Genomic DNA, 17,053 nt, shown 5'->3' on the forward strand with positions numbered 1-17,053 from the left:
CGTAATAACGTATCATCATTCACCTTTGATCGGCCTTGGCATACCTTTAGCTTTAAAGAAATTGGAGAATCAGCTTTCACAATTGCAGAATTCATTTCCCAAGAATCAATCTTTTGGAAATTTCGGAGGAACAAGATATTTTCAAAATAGGTCACATTGGAATACCAGAGTGACTGGGAGATCCATACGATCAAATGAACTTAATGTTGCGTGTCCATATTAGACACTACTAAAGGTTGTTAACCTTCTTGTAATCACAACACACACAAGTGATGGCGTCCCATCCAACTCCTATCACACAGACAGGTATACCTTGTGTCCCCTATAAATAGGGTTGTTCATCCCAATCAAATTGAAGAAATGTTAAGAAATATCAAAGAATATCAAAGAATCTCGAGAATATCAAAGAACATCAAGGGATATCAAAGAAGATGAAAGAATATCAAGGAATGTCAAGAAATGTCAAACAATATCAAGGAACATCACTATCTCTTCACAACAAACCTTTATCACACATCTTTGCTTTCCAACTCATACCAATAATCAATATCAACGTCATCTTAGAATTTGAGAAATTATAGATCTCATTTATCAAAACTTTTGTAAAAAAAATATCATGATAACATCTCACTGATGAGAAAACAAGCAAAAGAATCTTTAGTTGAAGAGAGGTACTGCCAAGGTCTTCTCAAATTCCCACTCTACTTTACGAAATCGTTATTCGATTTATATCATCCTTTCAACGTTCTCGATAATCAATTGATTTGACTCGTAATAGCCTCGTAAGATGTCATCGTAGACGTTGTCGTCCGTAATAACTCTGGCCCATGTAGTTTACATTCTTCTACTTTATCCCAGTTGCCCTTGAAATCCATAGCACAACACGTAACATATCTTCGATTTTCTGAATTGTCGCCCTGTGGGTTATGGGCCCACCTTGTCCCGCTTAACTTAAAACGTCGTCGTCGAGGACTAACGTTCTAACTTACTCGCAGACATCACATCTAATAACTGGACTCAATTCCATGTACTCTCTATCATTCACTTCTCACCTATCAACCAATCTCCCCTTCTAGTCCAATACAACTCATACTCTACACTTACTCTTCATATCTTCACTCAAAACAATATACATCTTCCAAATATCTGACATGGTCAACATACTATGAACCATGCATCTATATCATCCGCAAATCAATACCATAATCCAATTTCAAATATGCAGTATAGTCAGAATACTCTGAACTCTGCATTTTCACCATTCTCAATTCAATCATCCACTATCAAACTCTTCTATATAGGTCTAATCTTGACCTTTCTCACAATTCACCATCTCAATTAGTCAACATACTAGAAATCATATGTCTAAACTTAAGAATCCTAATCTCTTTAGATATCCACACTTAACTTGATCATCTAACTAAACTCTATGCTTGACTCACATCTCTAGACTATTCCTAAATAGTCTGACCTTACCTCTATGTGAGGTTACACCACATTCTTCTCTAGAAAACCTATAACTATGATCTATATTCTAATTTCAAATACTTATAACCTGTGGCTCTGATACCAACTGTGACAGTCCAGGAATCCGGGGGTCTGGATTCTGACGTCACCACACAAAACCCATTTTTTAAAACACTTTGAAAACCTGTATTTTTTTTTTCTTTTAAAAGATAATGAAAATCCAAAAGAATTTAAAACCGGAAAATATTTGAAAGAGAACATAAATCGAATGATTTCAAAACCTGAATTTCAAACTTGAAAGCCATAATAGGAAAATTTCAAGAGAACATTTAAACTTTAATAAATGATTCGAAAGAGAACATTTTAACCCCCAAAACAACAGGATCGCATCCAGGTTACAGTATTGAAATTAGAATCTACCACTATTATTACACAACATCTCTTACCAAATCAGATCATCTTCGATAAGAAGAATCACTGTCCACTATTCCAGCTATGACTTACACTTGAATCCCTATAGCACAGCTCTAGCTTGCACCAACCTCATCAACTTTCCTGAACACTCCTCGACCACTGGATCCTAAACTCTGTCTCCTCGCCTAGCATTAGCCTTATCCACAATCTCAATCAATCATCTCATCTTTAAGCCTTTCTGAAATGGTTAGAAAGGAATAGCAAGGGTGAGCAACAATGCTCAGCAAGTAATAATAAACAATGATAGTTCTGAAATGATATAACAGAAGTTCACGAGTTCAAGATATAAAAGGATTCAACCTGAGTTCACGAGTTTAGGTATTGTATAAGAAAATCACACTACCTTGCAGCAATTGAATACTGAGGAATTCAATCTTTCCAAAAGAATTATTGAATTGGACTATCATATTTTAATGAAAACCAAGGTTAGGCAGCTGATCAGTTCCGCACTAACCCCGAGCAGGCCCCGCCATGCTCTATCACTGGATCCAAGGCACTCATTGGCCTAACATGACCACGAATCTGGTCCACAGGTTTATATAAAAACAATAATCCAATTCTCTAATTCAATTCAACAAACCAACGTATATCAATAGAACAACATCACAATCATTATCAATAACAGAATATTCCAAACAAACTTTTAAGAATCATCTTTTTATAAATCAAAATTCAAGAAGTCCTTAACTATTCAGTATCCTCCATCATCGGCTAAGTTAACGAGCCTGATAATGGTGGGTTGAATAATCAAGAAGATCCCAATTCATTCAAAGCTCTAACTATCACTGAGCAACACATGCTTCAATGACAATCTGAACTTCGAATTAATTAGTAACACGGAAATTCTTTAGAAACTTGAAGAATAGAAAGAATAGATCCGAACACATGCACTTTTAAATATAGAAATGAAACGTACGAATTCTTGCAACAGATACCCAAGGAATGGATCAGAATATTTGCAATATATCCAAGAGAAGGGTTTAGGATACTTGCAACACATATAAAAAGAATGGATCAGAATATGCAATATATCCAAAAGCAGGGTGCAGGATACTTGCCTTAAATCTGACTCCAGTCTCACATCTCAATCTCATCTTTCCACTTTCACAATCTATGCATCTCATAGTCTCTAGACCATCTCTGGCTATACTCTATCTACCGTACATCTTCGCTTCGCTTACTCGATTCATCCCTTATTCGCTTTGCAATACCACGTGACTTTCTGAACGTCTTCGGGCATACACGTCTCGTCCAAATCCTGTTGAATCTGCATATAAACGGATGATTAAACTTGATTCTACGCGTCGATAGCTTCGTTTTGACTATTCATACGCCTCCATCGGATTCCAATAACACCTTCAAATCTTCGTTTGATTATGAAGAACACGAAGAACACCGCTCGGTTTCTCTCGGTATTCGTGCAGAGAAACTGGTGAAATGATTTTACGGGCGAAAATAAGCTCTAGAAAGGTCTATTTATATTTACAAATAATTGGTACCCCTTTGGATCGTTTATGACATGAAAATACGTATTTAATAGCTTTATATAATAAAACGGGGTCCAATCGGTACTGGTTTTCGAGATAATCATCAAAACGGGGCTTTTTAACTCAATTATTGGTCTGCGGGTCCCATTGCAATTATTACATGATAAGGATGAAGAAAATATCTCGTTTCACGTTTATCGAGACAAACTGGATAATTATCGACAATTTTAGTACCCGAAAAACTCCGCCGGACCGACTCCAGGGAAAACCGTACTCCGGATCGAAAAAGTCAAAACACGAAAAATGTCCGGAATATTCAAATTAGGCTAGAGGTGAGTTTTGTTGAAACTTCCGGGAAGAAAATTTGCTACCTCGTTACGAGTGGACGGTTTTACGGAAGTCAAATAATTAATAAATAAATATAAATATACACAATTAAATCCGTAACTCGATTATAAAATCATCTAACATTCCATAAATCGATATGAAAATATCCAAATAAATTATATTTTCTCCTGAGCATATAGAAATTGAAATCTCGCGAATACGAACACATACGAGCATTCAGCTCAATAAACTAGATAACACAAAATTCACAAAAATTCATATATTAATCATATAATATTAATAATTAATCATAACTAATTAACAAATAAATTCACCAATACCACTTAATCACATAACACACATATATTCACATAATATTCATTCAGAATTTTCAAAACAATATATGAAAATCCGTTTTGAAATTACAATTATTTATTAATAACACAATAACCCGGGGTTTAAATATAAACCTTTGAAAACTCATTAAACTGGAATAAAATATTAAATCTTATTCCTTTCTTTTTAAGAAAATCCTTTATAATATTAATAAAAATATTTTTAAAAATCCGGGTTATTACAGCTTTAACTTCCACAACTCCTCGCTCAAAAAGTCATCAGCAACTACACCCCACTGAGGCTTATAATAATAAGCCACCCCAGATGACTTGAAATTCTCCTCCCTATGAAACCCCGTTTGACTCATCACAAACTTCTCCGTACAGTCCAACCATCCGGAAGTATTCCCAAACAACTATGAATCAGAACCTTTAACGCTTTAACTTTTTTTCTAAACGGAATCTCTACCTCCTCCACTTTCTCCTTACCCTTTCCTACAGACATCTCCCCTGCCTTTCGTTTAGAACCCATAACATGAGCCCTCCTACGAGACAACTCACTTATAGGAACATTCTCACTCGAAGATTCCCCTCCGCTTTCAGACCCCCCTTGACTAGTCTTCGCCTCCGAACTATCCCCATCCGAACCCTCCCCTACACTACTAGACGCGGACAACAACTGATTCTCTGAATCGGTAACACTTTCTTCAACACTTTTTCCAACTTCCATCCTACTTTTAACCATGTCTTCTCCTAGCAATATCCACAAGAAAACCAAAGACACATTGATAATCCCCTAAATAAACCCGTTAGTGTCCAAAAAACCCACAAGCATTCAAAGAAAATTTGCGGGAAAAGACGAGAGATATATGTCAACAAGCAATTCGCTAATCCAAGAAACTCCTCCGAACCCCTATTCAAAACACGTCCCACAAAGGAAAGACATCGAAAGAATGTCACCCCTAAATAACTCCTAACCAGAGCTAGACTATTCCCAATCATTAATTAACACTACGACTAAACCACTAACGAAAGCAATAACAAAACTCGAACAAACACACAAACGCGAGTAGAACTCATTCACTAATTGTCAACAAAACTAACAAGGAAAAGAGGATTTACTCAAAAAGCTCTTAAGGGTCGAACAAAGAAGAAAACAGTTCAAATTCCACTGCCTTCACCTAGATAAAATTCTCGCCCTTCTGCATATCGTTTAAACTTTCAAAATACGCTAGAATGATACTTTTAAACAAAAACTCCTTTTTTCTCGGTAAAAGGAACTGCCTCCACTTGAACGCACGCGCGCAGTAAATAACCCGTGGGGGCCTCCACTTACACTTGATAACCACCCTCCCCCCCTCTAAAAACATTGAATTAGAACAAAAACATAAATAATAACGTTTAAAAACTTTTTTACATAACTCAAACATCATCAAAACCCACTCCCCCAAGCGACGCCTCCTAAAGAAGGCTCATCCACCACGAGGGCAAATGATAGACCACAATTTAAACATTAACATGCCAGAGGCCTGCTCTTGACCCCCAACGGTCATCTTAAGACAGGTTACGAACCCATATAACCACAGTCTTAGGAGGCTCACAACGTACCAAAGCCAATTCTACGACCCTACGATCTAACGGCCCGAAGCTTAGACCACTGGACACGTGCCAAAACTCCGTAGCGACAGCTCCCCCCACTTTCCAACTCACTTGCTTGGATATACCACTCCATGCCTTGTCACCCACCCTACTAGCTAATTAACGTAGACTAATTGAAGTGGCAAACAAAGCGGAAAAAGGGGAATGATTCAGGGAAAAAAGAAGGAGAATAAATAAGAAAAAGGAGAGAAAAAAAAAGGGGACCAGAGAGAAATAAGACCATCAATATCGATCATATTTTTTTTCAATATATCATTAAACAATCATACATCAACTCATCGTCAAGTTGGTTACGCAATTCTGTTTCGACATATTCCATCGCAAGATACACCCTTTAATTGCAACGAGTAGAACTAAAATTAGCTTTACAAGAAAATATACCAACGTGTACACTCTAATTTTCCATCTAATATTAGCATCATACTCATAAATATCTCTTCTCGATCTTGGATCAGCAGGTAATTCATTGAAATTAGACTCATTGTGAGTAACACTACGTGCTGAGTTATTACGAGCAAGTTGACCCAACATTTTCAGTTTCAAGTTTTGTTTTAACTTTCGACAAAAGTATCTCCGTTAACTAATTTCCGACTATATATATTTGAGACAGAAAATTTGGTATGTATTTTAAAATTCCTAGAATATCGTCAACTCTGTGAATATATAAAAAAAAGGGCACTTCAATAACTCATTGCCCTTAGTCAAAAATATATAAAATGATTATTCATATCTTGCCGTGTCTCACGTCATTTATTACCATATCAAAATATTACATTTTACTTTAAATTATTTGAAATAAAAATTAACATATCACTTTTAAAATATAATCATTTCTATCGAAGCATAATATCTTACAACTTCGACATATTTTAAATAATATCTTGCATCAACCATTTCACGTCATTTATTATCATATCAAAATAATACATTCTACTTAAAATTATGTGAAATAAAAAATAACATATCACTTTTAAAATATAATCACTCTTATCGAAGCATAGTATCTTACAAATTCGACAAATTTTAAATAATATCTTGCATCTACCATTTAGCCAACGTCGTTAAACTGCTTTTCTAAATTATAATTTCATAAATCATTTAGAAAGAATTTTGAATAAAATGTTAATATTCAAATTCTTCAGAAACAAAAAAATTAAAAATAAATTATGAAACTATAACCTTAAATTACGGGTTAAGTAATAAAAATTCCGTGAAAGAAATTATACGAGACGGAGGGAGTACGTAGGACGGTGGGAGTATACACGATTGAGTAATGCATGGCATTATTTGCATGTGGGCGATGGAGTAATGTAGAATGCATGCAGGTGATATACAGACGGACAGAACTGCTAATTGCCGACCAAAAACAACTGTCTACAGACTACAGCTTTGCAGTTTGCATGAGCAATTATCATCGTCTCTGCTGCATGCAAACTTTTCAACTTGCATTTGTTTATCAAATTTTTTTTTTTTTTTTGAAAGGATCAAATTATTGTTATTCTTTAATGTACCTGAGAGCTGAGATCTTATTATTTGATGTAGATCCACAATGAATGATCTTGAAAAAGCACTCGGGTTAAGAGCATCTCCAACGGAGTTGGCTATAATCGTTGGCTAAATTGGACATGTAAGACATTATGTAAAATTTGCTGAATCTGTAAGACATTGTGCTTCAATGGTATGAGCTATATTGGTCGGTTATAATTTAAAAATAAAATGTTATTAATATTTTAGTTTGTTAAAATAGAATATATCAGTTTAATATGGTAATAAATGATGTGCAATTATCCTACAGATTTTTTACAAACCTGTAGAGGTTCGACAAATATAGCCATCCATTGGAGGTTGGCTAAAAAGTTCACGTGGTTGGAGTATGATTTTTTCAACAGGTTGGCTAAATTTTTTATATTTGGAATGCCAACTCATTTTTTAGCTAAGGGGTTTGTATGGTTGGAGATGCTCTAAATAAAACAAATGGTAAACTCTGAAAATTTGAATTATGAGAAATTTTTTTAATGTGTAAAATTTTTAAGCAGGATCACTTAAACTGTATGGTCATTTCCGAATCCCCTCCCATTCTATTAACTTGAATTCACTAGATCCATATTTGTAGCCAAAGAGTACATATTATATAAACACTTTCGAGAAATAGACAGCTACTGTTAATTGAAAGTACTCCCTCCGTCCCAAAATGAATGAGCTGGTTTGACTTTCACGGAGATTAAGAAAAAGGTAGTAAGTTTAGTTGAAAAGTGTGTAAAATAGTGGGACCTATCAATATTTAATAATAGATTTGAGATAGTGGAGGAAAGTAGTGGGTGTAATAGTGTTTATATGATTATATAATGGAGATAGTGGGAGAATGTAGTGGGTGTAATAGTATAAAGTAGTGTTCAAAAATAGTAAGTATGATGGATTCATTCGTTTTGGGACGTCCCAAAAAAGAATAAGGGTCGTATAAAATGGGACAGAGGGAGTAACAAACAGTCTCATTGTTTAATAACTACTCCCTCCGTCTCTTAATACTTTTCCCGTTTGTCCTTTTCACGTTTGCCAATGCACACTTTTAATCATTCATATGTTTAATTTCGTGTTAGTATTAAATATAAAAATTTCATTGTATTAAAATACTCATAAATACGAATCCAACGAGATCACTCATGACTATATTTGATCCTATAGATTATGCATAAATTAGTAATTTGTCTGATGTCATGAACAGTTCCGACATTTCAAACGGGAAATGTAAAAAGAACCGGAGGGAGTAATTAATTAGTGTGTATAGCTCATGTTCGTCAATTCTTTCTAATAACCCTTATTTGATGATTGGTTTCTGCTTTATCCAGTGGAGGTTCTACCCGGCACATGCTCCCTTTTGTTTCTTAAGAGATAAATAAGTAACCAAGAAAATATTTAGTTGGTGATTGGTTTCAACTTTCATATTAATAAATGTAGTGAAACTTTCTGTATATATAATTATATATAAACTATCTAGGTACAAATTATTTCGGTTCTGATTTTATCGGCTAGGTTCCGCGCGATTTGGTTCAATTATGATATTATGTGACTCGGTTTTATGTGGTTCGATTTTGTCGTTTTATACCGATTTCGGTTATGATTTTGATTTTTAATTATTAAAATCAAAGATATGTGGTTCTGGTTCTGATTTTATTCAAAAATTGGACCGAACTAAGCTGACCCCACCAGGAGTGATCTAAATCTTCTCCAAATACAAGCCACTGAAAAATGTCAGTATAAAATATTTATTTTTTTTTGACAAAATGCAAATTCATTCCATTAAATTAAAACAAGTCTAGTCGGGATAACTCCCCAACTAACAATGCAATCAGGTTGATAAACAATAAAACGAGCTAAACAAATAGCCGCATTGTTTCCAGACTGCTTAACAAACTGAATCCAAGGATTCTTGAAATTGAAAATGAATACAAAGGCTTCTCGAGTAATCCAGCCTACATCAATCCCGAAAATGGTAGCTTCACAACTGACCTTCACAATAGTTCCATGGCTGTTGCGGTGTTCAGACGACTCAGTTGTAAAAACTAAGCAATGAGGAACAAGGGTCCTCGAATAATGAACAACTATAATTTGTGAAAGGTGAGCACATGCGATCGCCACCGTTCCAAGCATACCCCAGCTATCTACATGCCGGAAGCCAGCTATAGACATGCCGAAAGTATTAATGATGCGATAAGCCAGATCTCCCAAAACTCCATCACAATCATTCTCATTGATAACACAGAACGACATATCAACGCAGAATCACCCAAGAATGGGGTACTAAATCAACACGCCAAAAGGCGAGACGGGAAAACACAATCGGATCTTTGATTTCAAAAGATCTGATTTATTCAGAAAGCAATCAAGCCCAAACTCAAATCCGAAACAGATCCGAGAATAAAACTCGATTGGAATCTTCGAGGTTTAAGCAACACTCGCTTTTATTGATGAACAAAAAACTAGTAAATAGTGGAGAAGATGGAAGATGGGTGGGCCCCATTCCCTTGCTTTTTCTCAGCTGACATGGACGCCGCGTCAGCGAGACCACATTTCTGACCCGTTTTTAAGGGACCAACCCCATCGGTCGGTAATCGGTCGGAAATGACCTCAAAACCGACCGAATTGAGTCATTTCCAACCGATTTTTGCGGTCGGGAATGCCCTGTTTTCTTGTAGTGTTTGGATATCAAAATTGAAAATAATCGATTTTATTTAATAATATAATTTATTAATTGATTATATATTATTATGGTAATGGATTATTATACACCATGGTCCATCGTCCATGCACAGCAATTGAGAGTTGAAGATATTTATTCGACATTGCCATATCGTTGACGCGATATTTATTCGACATCTGCAATATATAAATTGTCTGATCTGTATATATAGGTTTAACAGTCATCCGATCATAATTTTAATGAGTTTATGATGCATCATGTCATGTTCTATAAATCTTTCCCAATCTCAATATTCTTTTTGTCAATCCAAATCTTAATAATTCAAATTTAAGTACAAAATGGAATGATAATTCAGCAAAACATAAGCCAATGATAATTTATATGCCAAGAAGTCTTCGAATGTTCTTACTGGTTTAGTGATGGCTGTTCTTTTATACGTAAATAAGTTGCATGTCTCCCGTTGCGGGAGGTTGAGAGTTCGACTCCTCACGTATGCGTGTGTAAAATATCGTAAATTTATTGTATTTAAATGGAAATTTTATCAAATATATTTTAGATAAGGAAAATGCTTGGCGTACAGAATTGTATATGGAGAAAGTATCTTGCATCATTGTGAAAAAGGATGGTTGACTCGTAAGTTTATGTTGTTAATTTGGCATGCAATAACTAATGAAAGAATCGATGCAAGTGAAGATTCCAATCTGGTAGTAACACCATTGAGTCGTTGACCTTGCAAGAAACTGCACATAAAAAAGAAAAAGGAAAGAGGTGAAGTTGATCGAAAGCATCATAAAATAAAGGTAAGAAACAAGGCACACGCCCACACCACAACGTACTAAATTAGCAACTCAAACTGAAAACCTAATATCCTACTCAAACTGTCCAGCCCACGTCTGTACTTAGGCCTATAAATTGCTCTACTACAGTTGCAGCTCTACCCATCTCATCTCAGCACCAAGCTCTCTCATTTCCTCTCCTTAATTCCCTATAATTCTACAAATTTACATGAACCAAAACTACAATATAGGTACATACTGTATCGTAACTAAAGGATCATTGTCGAATCCTGCGATAGCAGAACTAAGAAAGGCTTGAAATGGTTTTTTCTTGTAAAGTTGGTGTGTATGTAGTTGTATTACTAGTGGCTAGTGGAATGGCAATGGGGGCAACCCCAAAGAAGGCAGTGAATGTGCCATTTGGTAGAAACTATGTTCCTACGTGGGCTTTAGATCATATTAAGTACTTCAACGGTGGTAATGAGATTCAGCTTCTTCTTGACAAATACACTGGTACTTAACATTCTCTTTTCATTTTATTACTAAAGATTTATTCCAACTTTTGTGGATTTTTTTAAATCTGTACTTGTGGTTCTCAGGCACTGGATTTCAGTCCAAGGGATCCTATCTTTTTGGGCAGTTTAGCATGCATATAAAGATGGTTCCCGGAGATTCTGCAGGCACTGTTACTGCTTTTTATGTGAGTTTCACATTCCAAATTCCATTCTCTAATTTACTATATATTTCTGTAAATTTTTCATTTAAGGTTAGTTCCGTATGCTTAATATATAGAAATTTAAGGACTCAGAGTACATACGTACATGTTACTTTCCTCAGACCCTTAGTATCTTTGTTTCTATTCCATAGTTTGATTGGAATTCATCTTTTAGCGGTTTTTGTCACTCGAAGACAAACACGAACCATATATAATATATGTTCCAATAGTATGTCATGCTAATAGATCTTAGGTCGGTACCCTGTAGCTACTATTATTATTTGTGAGTGAAAACTTCATGCAAATAATGTATTTCAATTTCATTGGCAGCTATCGTCGCAAAACTCAGAGCATGATGAGGTAGATTTCGAGTTCTTGGGCAACAGATCTGGGCAGCCATATATACTACAGACTAATGTCTTCACCGGTGGAAAAGGTGACCGTGAGCAGAGGATTTTCCTCTGGTTTGATCCCACCAAAGCTTACCATTCTTACTCTATTTTGTGGAATCTCCACCAGATTGTGTAAGTTTGTCTGAATATGATTTGAATTTGAACTTTTTACATATCTTACAAGGAAATATAGGAGCTTATATCGTGCAGCTTTACATGCACACAGCCAAATAAAGCATCACATGTAAACATAATAATTTGTTTGTTTGTATCACATGATCTTCCTCTTCCTTTGAATATAAGCTAATTGGAGAGGAATCAAACAAATTGGTGAATATATAGTTTTGTCCCCATCATGTGTTTGCATATGATGGATAGATGGGAGATTTATTAATCTTTCAGAATCTCAAATCACTAGTTACTTATATAAAATGTCTGATACCGAGACATTTTAAGTGGAGTTATCCCATGTTATGTATGGAAGTCAACACAAGAAGCATTTTGTCTAATAATGTCAAATTCATTTTAAGTGTAGAATCTTCGGTCCTTTTATATATCGGGTCTATCACGCAGTCGCTTGCCCGCACAGGTCATATAACTTACCGATTCATAATTGTTTGATGAATATTTAGCGGCCAGGATTAGAATTATAAGAAATTTTTAATATGTTCAGGAAAATGACCTCGTTCAGTGGTTAAAAGCGCTCAACGAGTTCTCGTCCGGCGGTTAAAAAATGTTGGACGTATTGAAAAAATGTTATAATCCTGACCGCTATATATTCATCCAACAATCAAAAATCAGTAGACGGACGTTGGAAATAGAAATTTAGAGTTTTTATGTTAAGATTTCTATTATTTTTTTGTCAGGATCGGTGAATGATGCTATCTGATTCATTGATGTTTTCTGTGACCTTGCAGGTTCTTCGTTGATGACATTCCCATAAGAGTGTTCAAAAACAGCAAAGACTTGGGAGTCAAGTTCCCGTTCAATCAACCCATGAAACTATACTCAAGCTTGTGGAACGCCGATGATTGGGCAACAAGGGGAGGTCTGGAGAAGACAGACTGGTCCAAGGCGCCCTTCGTCGCCTCCTACAAGGGCTTTCACATAGACGGATGCGAGTCGTCGGTGAATGCCAAATATTGTGCTACTCGGGGAAAGCATTGGTGGGATCAGAAGGCATATCAAGACCTCGATGCTTATCAGTATCGTCGCCTCAAATGGGTTCGGAAGAGATTCACAATCTACAATTATTGTACTGATCGAGTGAGGTTCCCTAAAATGGCTCCAGAATGCAAAAGAGACCGCGACGCGTAGTTTCATCAGTTGTGAGCCTGAGTCATGCTAACACAAGGCTTTGCAATTCTGTTCCTCTGCAACATATGCTTAAATGATCGATGAATGTTGTATGCTGTCTTTTTCTTGGAATTCTTAAGTACGCTCCACAATTCTTCCTCTGGATTCTGGGGCACTATATTTTCTGTATAAATTACTCCAATAATAGTCTCACATCACTGCAAGAAACTGAGCCATTTACAACGGATAACTTATGACGGATGTGCGGCGCTCATTGACTTATGACGGAAATACTTATTCTTTATTTTCCCGAAATAGTTGGAGCCTTCTAAATCTATTATATATATAATACTACAACATGGGTTTTGGTGAGCCAATTTAATCATTAAGAGCATCTCCAAGGGTCTTATTTATATTTGTTAGCTATAATATGATATATAAATAATCATCTAAAATTATAGCTAAGAAGTTCTAGTTTCACTCCAATGGTATTATGTATAATTATATTATCTAAAATTATACATAATAGCTTTAGATGTTTTACAAATGTAGCAACCCGAATTTTAGTTATCTATATTTTTTTGCTAAGGGGTCATGGTTGGAGTGTAGAATTTTTACCTATTGTCTCACTACTAGAAAAACGGGTAAAATTGACTGCCATTTTCGGTCAATTTTAGTTAAAATTGACCGGGTTCGGTCGAATTTAATTAATTTTGACCGGAAACGGTGGTCAGTCTTAGCGTAGTGGATTTTAGTCATTTCCGGTCAAAAATAGTTAATTTTGACCGGATAAAAGTGACCGGTTAATTTTGACCGGTTAAAATTGACCGGCAATTTCGACCGTTTGCGGTCAGTTTTGCCTGGTATGTTCGCACTTCAAATTTTCACGAAAATTCAAAAATCCCGCCTATTTTTAAATTATTTTGACCAACTCAGTCAAATTTATTTTTTTGACCACTTATATCCAGTCATATTTATAAATTTGACCACTTATTTCAATTGGTCAATTTTATATTTTTGACTAGTATGTCAGTCAAATTTATATAATTGACTGATGTTGGGGTGGTCAAATTTATAATTTTGACTGCTGTTGGGTTGTCAAATTTATAATTTTGACTGCTGTTGAGGGGTCAAATTTATAATTTTGACTGCTGTTGGGTGGTCAAATTTATAATTTTGACTGCTCTTGAGTGGTCAAATTTATAATTTTGACGGGATTCGTTCAAATATAATAAGTTTAATTCGACCGAAAACAGCCAAATTTATCATTAAAATTACCCGTCAGGAGGTTGAAGCTTAGAAATCCACCTGAACAACAAATGGAGTTGATCTCTAGAAAGCACGTATGGCGCGCTTGGTATTGTGCCATCCTCTTTTATCCACAACTCACGATGTATTCCCAATTCCATGCAATCACGTCTTGCCTTCAAGTTGTCTTTCGACTTCTTCTTGTCATTAATCAATGTGCAGAATATGTTGTCAAAAACATTTTTCTCAGTGTGCATGACATCAATGCAATGACGAAGTCTAAGTGTCTCCCAATAAGGGAGCTCAAAAAATGGCGAAAAGTGAGTCCAATTATGTGTCACACCATAATCCCTGGGTTTTCTCCAGGATGTCTTTCCTGGAGGGGGAAACTGTATCTGCTCGCACATTGTCTTTGCTATTATTCCAGAATGTCGATATGTGACTGATAGTGCCTTAGTTCTACCAAACTTTGTACTTCTTCTAAGTGGATCATCTTGGTCCAAGAAATATCGAGCAGTGCCATAAAAGCTAGGTTTACCACCATGTTTCAGTTGAGTGGCTTTAACTTCTCCCATACAAACTGGACAAGACAACTTGCCTTTAGTTGACCATCCACTAAGCATGGCAAGTGCGGGAAAGTCACTGATTGTCCACATTAGTGTTGCCTTCATCATGAAATTGGTACGTGAGAATCTATCATATGTTTCCACCCCGGTGTGCCACAATAGTTTCAATTCATCAATCAATGGTCGAAGATAAACATGAAGATCTTTTGTAGGATCACTCGGTCCAGGAATGAGAAGAGGCATGAACATGTATGGAGCCTTCGTGCACATAGATGGAGGAAGGTTGTACACCACAACCACCACAGGCCACACTGTATATTCCCTTGCATGTGCATCACGAAATGGGTCAAATCCATCAGTGGAAAGGCCAAGTCTAACATTTCGAATCTCCTTTGAAAAGTGCGGGAATCTACTATCAAAATGCTTCCACTCATCACCATCAGCGGGGTGAGATAACTGGCCTTCAACTACAACTCTGTTGTGGTGCCACCTCATACACTCAGCTGTCTTCTCAGCCATAAACAAGCGTTGCAACCTTTGGGTGAGAGGAAAGTAGCGCAAGATCTTTCGTGCGATCTTCTTCTTCTTTGGATCCTTTTGCTCCTTGTATCGGCTTGTATAACATATATCACAATGTGTCTTGTTGATGTCTTCCTTGTAAAATAACATGCAATCATTTTCACAAGCATCAATTTTTTCATATCCCATATGCAATCCCGATATCATCTTTCGCACCTCATAATAGCTCTTGGGAAGTTTGTGACCATCGGGTAACACCGATCCAATAAGGCAAAGTAACTCATCGAAGCCATTATTACTACAATGATGCTTGTTCTTGAAATGTAGTAGCTTGTTTACAAATGACAATCTTGTGTAATCCTTGTTATTTGGATAGATTGGTTCAGAGGCATCATTCACCATATTGTAAAATTCTTTGGCATCGGCATTTGGTTCCTCCTCAAAATTCTCAAAATATCTATTTGCATCTGCAAAATCTCTTAGCATGTTATGAGCATCATACATGTCATCATCATCATTACAACCGGAACTCATTCCAACTTCAACTCGGGGCATATCCTTCTCCCCATGTAAATCCCATTTGGTATACCATTGCATAATCCCATGAAGATACAAATCAACTTTCACACCACTAGAATCTTTGAAATACCTATTTTTACACTTTTGACATGGACATCTAATAAGCCCTTCATCTTCATCTTTAAGATTATCACAAGCAAATTTAAGAAAACTATCCACACCATTCTTGTATTCTTCCGTTATATACTTTAACTCATTGTATCGACTACGACCAACCCAACTACGATCGGATGTCATCTACAAAATATACACACAATTCAAATATAAATGGAAATAAAATAAAATCACAAAATTCTAATTAACTCATACCCTAAAATGTATACTAATACACACACCTATACTAATTTCATCATACATGAGTAACATTAAACATTCATACCAAGTTCAAAAACAACACTCTACACTAATTTAACAAATTTAGGAAACACAATTTAACTTATATAGCTATCATAATTTGGTATTGAATTTACATTATTTAAAGGAAAAAAACTAGTAAAATTTAAATACTAGAATGTGATACTTACTTGATGATCTCAAAGATTTGATGAGAAGAATATGATATATATGATGGCATAAAAAAGAGAAATGGTGGAAAATGGAGAATAGAAGAGAGAAAGGGAAACAAACAAAAAAAAAGGGAAAGCGGCGTGAAAGGAAGAGAGCAGTAGGTTTTCAATCTGGGAAGGTTAAAATTGACCGCTTTCGGTCAAAATAATAAAACTGACCGCAGACGGTCAATTTTATATATATGACTGACAGCGGTCAAAAGTTAACAACGACTGGAACCGGTCAATTTAATAATTTTGACCAATTTCAGTCAAAACTACATTTCAGTTTTTTTTAAAACTTTGTGCGGGAAAAATCCCGCCTAACAAATAATTTCGACCGAACTAAAAGTGACTGACGGCGGTCAATTTTATTATTTGGACCGCATCCGGTCAAAAATAGTTTTCGCATATTTTTGAAACTTTGTGCGGGAAAATTCCCGCCTAGATAATAATTTCGACCGCAGGCA

The 17,053-nt window shown here is 35.8% G+C and overlaps 2 protein-coding genes across 2 annotated transcripts; one reads left to right on the forward strand and one right to left on the reverse strand.

Moving 5' to 3' along the window:
* The first annotated feature begins 10,783 nt into the window (after positions 1-10,783).
* LOC108200853 (xyloglucan endotransglucosylase protein 2) lies at positions 10,784-13,354 on the forward strand. The gene is made up of 4 exons (XM_017369115.2): positions 10,784-11,236; positions 11,323-11,423; positions 11,769-11,962; positions 12,748-13,354. Exons 1-4 carry the CDS (start codon positions 11,044-11,046, stop codon positions 13,145-13,147), a joined length of 888 nt encoding a protein of 295 aa, XP_017224604.1. The 5' UTR covers positions 10,784-11,043; the 3' UTR covers positions 13,148-13,354.
* A 1,046-nt stretch (positions 13,355-14,400) lies between these two features.
* Positions 14,401-16,275, reverse strand: LOC108201255 (uncharacterized). Its single transcript, XM_017369548.2, has one exon. It carries the CDS (start codon positions 16,273-16,275, stop codon positions 14,401-14,403), a length of 1,875 nt encoding a protein of 624 aa, XP_017225037.2.
* Positions 16,276-17,053: the final 778 nt, after the last annotated feature.

Source organism: Daucus carota, chromosome 9, assembly GCF_001625215.2.
Source record: "Daucus carota subsp. sativus chromosome 9, DH1 v3.0, whole genome shotgun sequence".
NCBI lineage: Eukaryota > Viridiplantae > Streptophyta > Magnoliopsida > Apiales > Apiaceae > Daucus > Daucus carota.

What these genes read in the sequence shown, in the direction of transcription:
- LOC108200853 (XM_017369115.2), top strand. Translation starts at nt 11,044, where the DNA reads ATGGTTTTTTCTTGTAAAGTTGGTGTGTATGTAGTTGTATTACTAGTG. An exon ending in TCTTCTTGACAAATACACTG is followed by an intron (nt 11,237 to 11,322) that starts GTACTTAACATT and finishes TGTGGTTCTCAG; the next exon opens with GCACTGGATTTCAGTCCAAG. An exon ending in GCACTGTTACTGCTTTTTAT is followed by an intron (nt 11,424 to 11,768) that starts GTGAGTTTCACA and finishes TTTCATTGGCAG; the next exon opens with CTATCGTCGCAAAACTCAGA.
- LOC108201255 (XM_017369548.2), bottom strand. Translation starts at nt 16,275, where the DNA reads ATGACATCCGATCGTAGTTGGGTTGGTCGTAGTCGATACAATGAGTTA.